This window comes from Carcharodon carcharias, chromosome 19 (assembly GCF_017639515.1).
Source record: "Carcharodon carcharias isolate sCarCar2 chromosome 19, sCarCar2.pri, whole genome shotgun sequence".
Taxonomy (NCBI): Eukaryota; Metazoa; Chordata; class Chondrichthyes; order Lamniformes; family Lamnidae; genus Carcharodon; species Carcharodon carcharias.
In genome coordinates this window covers 21,353,331-21,359,587 of record NC_054485.1, presented here as the reverse complement: position 1 = coordinate 21,359,587, position 6,257 = coordinate 21,353,331, and the positions used below count along the sequence as shown (strand labels likewise).

The following is a 6,257-nucleotide window of genomic DNA, read 5'->3' as shown; positions in this document are numbered from 1 at the left end:
GGTATGGGGAGAGAGGACCGTGCAGTGGATATGGGGACAGAGGACCGTGCAGGGGATATGGGGACAGAGGACCGTGCAGGGGATATGGGGACAGAGGACCGTGCAGGGGATATGGGGACAGAGGACCGTGCAGGGGGTATGGGGACAGAGGACCGTGCGGGGGTATGGGGAGAGAGGACTGTGCCGGGGGTATGGGGACAGAGGGCAGTACAGAGGGCATGGGGACAGAGGACTGTGCAGGGGGTATGGGGAGAGAGGACTGTGCCGGGGGTATGGGGACAGAGGACCGTGCAGGGGGTATGGGGACAGAGGACCGTGCAGGGGATATGGGGACAGAGGACCGTGCAGGGGATATGGGGACAGAGGACCGTGCAGGGGATATGGGGACAGAGGACCGTGCAGGGGATATGGGGACAGAGGGCATTACAGAGGCCAGGGTCTGGGCTTTCTGTCTGAGCCCTGTCTCTGTGAGGGGTCTCTGACTTTGCTGTTTGGATCTGGGTCTTGGCTGTGGGGTCTGTGTTCAGAGTCTCTCTGGATTCCTGGACAAGGGACGGGCAGCCGCGGGCGTGTTTCGCTCCCGGAAGAGGCGGCAGGAGCGGGACAGGACGTGGAACGGAGCCGATTTTTCATCAGAAGCCGGAGCGATGGATCTTGAATACCCCAAGCCGGAGAGGGACCTGAACAGGGTGATTGAGGGGGCATTCGGGAGGGTGGGAGGGGGTTGTTCAGGGGAGAATTGGGTAATTTTTTTTAAAAAAAATGTTCAATAATGAAACTAAAGATGAGGAAGTTTCACTTTCTGTTCACTGAACAGTCTCAGAGCGGGAGAGATTGTTTAAAAAAAAAACTGCAAATCTAAAAGGAAAAAAAAAGTAAAAACTGGAAACATTCAGCAGGTCAGTCAGTGTTTGGAGTGCAAATCTCATTCCAGAACCTAGTGTGAAGAATCCAAACCCCACCTCAGAGTTGTTATCTGAGCTGTTTCCTGGCCTGTGTGCGTTTGATCCTTGACTCTAAGGACATTGATATATTGGAATATATTTTCTGAGCCTTTTAACACTTGAATTCAATCCGCCTAGACAGGGACTTGTCCAAGTCTAGTGTTCAATTGGAACTAACACCGATGGCGAAACGCTATGTGCAAGTTTGGGCCAAACTTAAGTTTTAGCTAAAATAAACTTCAAAGTGAAGATGGAGAGTAAGGCAGGGAGGAACCGTTCAAAAACGGGGGGGGGGGGGGTGGGGAGAGAGGCAGTTTTTGACCAGTGATTACACAAAGTGGATACAAGTAAAATACTGCAGATGCTGGAAATCCGAAACAAAAACAGAAAATGCTGGAAAAACTCAGCAGGTCTGGCAGCATCTGTGGAGAGAGAAACGGAGTTAATGTTTCGAGTCCGTATGACTCTTCGAAAGAGGGTCAAACAGACTCGAAACATTAACTCTGCTTCTCTCTCCCCAGATACTGCCAGACCTGCTGAGTTTTTCCAGCATTTTCTGTTTTTATTTCATAAAGTGGACCCGCCTGAGGCGGGGACTGTGGGTCATTGGGGCTCGAACCAATGTCTTTCTCACCTGACCTGTCAGGTGGTAGAGGATGGGGGGGTGGGGGGAACTTGGTGACTGAGTGAAGAAATTTGCATTAACCTAACTTTAATTAAGATGCAAACTTGCATGGAATTACACAAAATCTACAGCAAAAAGAACAGGCCATTCGGCCCAACTGATCCATGCTGATGTTTTATTTGCCCCACAAACCCCGTTCCACTCAATGACCTCTTCACGTAGCTCCCCTCCTCCCCCTCTTCCACTCCCCGTAACCTTTAAGATGATTGAAAAAATTGATAGTGCTAGATAGAGAGAGAATAGTTCCTTTGGCACGGGGAGTCCAGAACAAGGGGGCAGAACTAGGGATGCTAAGCCAGGCAGGGGCAATGCGAGGAAGCACTTCTTCATACAAAGGGTATTGAAAGTCTGGAACTCTCTCCCCCTGAGATAACTGTTAGGGAGGGGGAGGGAGGGGGGGGGAGGTAGGGGTCAATTGAAAATTTAAAAATAGACTGATAGATTTTTGTTAGGCAAGGATTACAGAACCAAGGCAGCTGGATGGAGTTAAGGTAAAGTTAAGCCATGATCTGATTGAATGATGGAACTGGTGCAGGAGACTGAATGGCTTCTTCCTGTTACTAGATTTGTTCCTTCTCCCTCTTGTATGCATCAAACTTTCCCTGAAATGCATCAACACTATTTGCTTCAGCCATTCCATGTGATGGCAAGTCCCACATTCTCTGAGCAAAAATGCACCCTAAATTCTTTATTTGATTATTTTATGTTAAAACCCCTTGTTCTGGACTCACCCACAAGCAGAAACAATTTCTCCACATCCATCCCATTGATGAACCCTCATTTCATCATTCTTCTCTGTTGACTTCTTATCCCAGTTAATGTGTCAAATGTTTTATGCAAATGACCAGGACCCCTATTTCTGACTGTTCCAGGTGGATGATTACCTTGGGATTAAAGTACCTGATCCTTACGCCTGGCTTGAGGATCCCGACAGTGAACAGACCAAGGTGAGAGATCACCCAGTAATTTAAGATTATTCTACCCATACTCTCTTGGCTGTCTTTTTCAATCCCATTTGTATGTGATATTTGTACAACTGTAGAATGTACAGATTACATGATATTTTGAATTTTTATGCTCTGTGAGCATAAATGGTGTATAGAGTATATGTCTGATATGAATTGTATATGTGATGTGTAGAATACTTATGAGCTGTAGAATATATATGGTGCATAGGGTATGTGTAGGTGATGCCTAATTACATTACACTGTCTTAGGCCTGGTACAGAAGTTGGTTAAAAGCCTCTACACTGGCCAGGCAATGTGCCTCAGTCCAACCTCACACCAGTTGGAGGTGGGGATCAATTTTGTTTTTGTAATCCACTCATTTCTGCTGTTCAGGCATTTGTTGAAGACCAGAACAAGCTAACAATGCCATTCCTGGAAAAGTGTAGAGTCAGGAACAGACTCAAGGAGCGTATGACCGAACTGTTTGACTACCCCAAGTATAGCTGCCCTTGCAGGAAAGGGAAACGGTGAGTGTTGTACTGGGGTGGGGTGGGGGAGGGGGGTTGTGTGGGGTGGTAGGGAGGTTATCAATCCTTGAGGTGATTTAACTGGCAACATTTTTGCTTTATTTTGTTAATAATGCTCGAGCTCCCTCACTATGAGCTGTCGTAGTGCGCTGGTTATGTTACTGGGCTTGTAATCCAGAAAATGTGAGTTTGAATCCCAGTGTGGATAGTTTGCACATTTTAATTCAGTTTGAAAATCTCAAATTGTAAAAGTGACCCATGAAACTGTCGGATTGATGTTAAAAATATAACTAGTTCTTTAATGTCCTTCAGGGAGGAAACCTTCCATCCCTATCCAGTATGTGTGTGGTTTTCTCTTAACTGCCCTCTGAATTGGTCTAGTAAGATTCAGCTGTACCAAGCTGTACAAATGACTGCAATAGTTCAAGGAGAATGTTCAGCACCATCCTTTCCAGACAACCAGGGATGGGCAATAAATGCTGACCTTGCCAGCAATGTCCACATCCTGAGAAACAATTTTAAAAAAGACATTTGGCAGCATAAATGGTAAACAGGTTAATGGTACCAGTTTCTGTGATCTCTGAAGAAACATATAGGGTCACTTGTTGTATCCCTCCCTCAAAATTGCACCAGAGTGTCAGCCTAGATTGTGTGCTTAATTACATAGAAACATTTACAGCACAGAAAGAGGCCAGTTGGCCCACCCTGTCCATGCTGACTGAAAAAGAGTTATCCAGCGTAATCTGACCATCCATCCCTGTGTGAGCATGTCCAAGTTCCCTATGGGGTGTGAACTTGACTTCACATCTTACAGGCGCAGAGGGAAGAGTGCAGCCCATTGACCCATGGCTGACACCTAAGATGAGGTGAGGACCGAATCAAGGACAGCTGAGGTGCCCTAAAATGCCAAATAGCTTATCAATACCTGTTCTCTAGGTTGATATGTAATGAATGAACCTAGATGCAGAGGAGGGAGGTAACAGAAGCAAAGAAGGAAATTTATCAGGTAAGGCTGTTCTGAAGATGTAGTCATGCCTTGTTGAGTGTCGAGTTCCTGTTTTTCAGGTATTTTTACTTCCACAACTCTGGGCTACAGAACCAGTATGTGTTGTATGTCCAGGATTCGTTGGATGGAGAAGCCCGTGTGTTCCTGGATCCCAACAAGTTATCCGAGGATGGGACTGTGGCCTTGAAGAGTAGGTGAAATCATATTCCTACCACAGAATTTTACTCACCTTCAGGGAAAGGGGATCGGTTTTTAGATCAAATTTTAGTTTCTCTAGGCATTGGTCAATATGGTGGTTGGCAGGGGTTGGTGAGGGTGTGGGGGTAGGTGAGAAGGGTCTGCATTGGCAACAATCAGTTACCATTGGGACTGCTGATTTCGGTTCTGGGCCCTGCACCTCAGGAAGGATATATTGGCCTTAGAGGGGTCCAGAACAAGAGGGCACCTTCTTAAAGTTAGAGACAGGGTTGAAATCAGGAAGCGGTTTTTCACACAAAGGGTAATGGAAATTTAGAACTTGCTCCCCCCAAGGCTGTGGATGCTGGGGGTCCATTAGAGCTTTCAAAACTGATCAATAGATATTTGTTAGGTATAAATATCAAGGGACATGGAGCAAAGGAAGGTACATGGAGTTGAGGTGCAGCTCAGTGCTGAATGGCCTCCTCCTCTTTCTGTTTTCTGTATGTATGTAGTTGATGATGGATAGAGATTTGAAGGGATAAAGTGCCAAGGAATTTGCGATTCATATTGGCTGCATGTGACACCTTGTCTGCAGCATACAGTCTTGCAAAATCTACTACCCTGTGGGGTCCAAATTCATTTTGGGCTTTTGTATAAAACTCCCCTTGAAGTCATTGGGAAAGAAAAGCAAGCTGTGTGGAAATTGGACTGCAGATTCACCACTGCATGTCTTACGCAATTGGCCAACACCAGTTTATATACTTGTAGCTGGAAGTTAATAACCTGTGGTTTTTAAATTATGTGTATCCAGTATATTTTAATTTAGTTGTTTGGTAGTACAGAACTCGAGCATTGCTGGAAAAAGAGACATTTTTTGTTGAAGTTTTTAGTCTTGCACCCATCAGACAATTTGCATGAAAATACCAATGTCAGGGGAAACAACATGTTTATACTGTATGAGAAGAGAATGCTGATTGGTTCGCAAGTGGATTCTGATTGGCAGAGGCATTGCCATGGAGAATGCCCCAGTTGTTGGTGACTGACAATTAATTGCCAAGCATTGTTCGAAATTTAAACCAGGCAGCTTGACTCTGATTGGTCAAGACATTGCCCTGGGGAATGAATCAGCGAATAGCTGTCACTTATTTTGTTTAGCTGAAACAGGTGCAATGTGTGTACTTGTTCTTTCTGGCTGCAAAGAACAGGATCCTGTGTGCTAATATATGTAGCTTCCAGTACACTTGAATGTGCCACACTGCAAGTCCGACTGACCATCTTAATTTGGTTGTCAGCATAATTCTTAGCGCGCTGAGGATTGTTTAGCAAATGTTGTCCAATCATGGAATCACATCTAATGTTGGACACTATGTTTTGAGTTTGCAAGCACGGGCTGGTTGGGTACGGCCTGTACTGTTGTGAACAGTGGAAGGGACATACTGTTTGATACGATCTGCCAGTTTTTGGGACGTACAGCCCACATACCTGGCATTATAATGACACTGAAATTCATATAGCACATTACTCAATTGTGTGATAGGTAGAATGTTTATTTGGCTTGATGGCAGTATCCTGTTAGTGGCAAATACCACTCATGTTGCTACTGCATAGTATCAGCGTGAAACAGCTAGCTTCACCTGTTCCACAAATTTTTGAGACACATTACCCTTCCAAGGTAATCTGAAGTAGACCAGACACTTTTCAGGGCCGAAAGTGGCGGTCTTAGGCCCATTCATGAGCCTTTGTGATATATAGCGAGCAATGATCTGATCAGGGTAGCCATTATCCCACAGGAAGTCCTTGATGCACCTGTTTCAGCATCAAGCTTGCACGGTGAACCAATGGCTCTGGCCCTATTTACGAGGTTGCCAATAAGGCCAATCTTATAACTGTAAGAGTAAGAAGTCTAAGAGTCCCAACGTGTGTATTGACCAGTGAAGGCTTGTGGTAGACCATGGGCAGAATCTTCT

General features: G+C 45.4%; 1 protein-coding gene across 3 annotated transcripts in view; it reads left to right on the top strand.

Annotated features, from left to right (window-relative positions):
- The first annotated feature begins 538 nt into the window (after window positions 1-538).
- Window positions 539-6,257, top strand: part of LOC121291878 (prolyl endopeptidase-like) — a 30,657-nt gene continuing 24,938 nt past the window's right edge. For 2 of the 3 annotated variants that reach the window (XM_041213524.1, XM_041213523.1), the window contains exons 1-4: window positions 539-689; window positions 2,502-2,576; window positions 2,971-3,104; window positions 4,170-4,300. In XM_041213524.1, the coding sequence (XP_041069458.1) occupies window positions 648-689; window positions 2,502-2,576; window positions 2,971-3,104; window positions 4,170-4,300 (382 nt within the window). In that variant the 5' untranslated portion in view covers window positions 539-647. Of the gene's footprint in view, window positions 690-800; window positions 900-2,501; window positions 2,577-2,970; window positions 3,105-4,169; window positions 4,301-6,257 lie in introns of those variants that run through there. The other variant, XM_041213525.1, reaches the window with a different exon arrangement.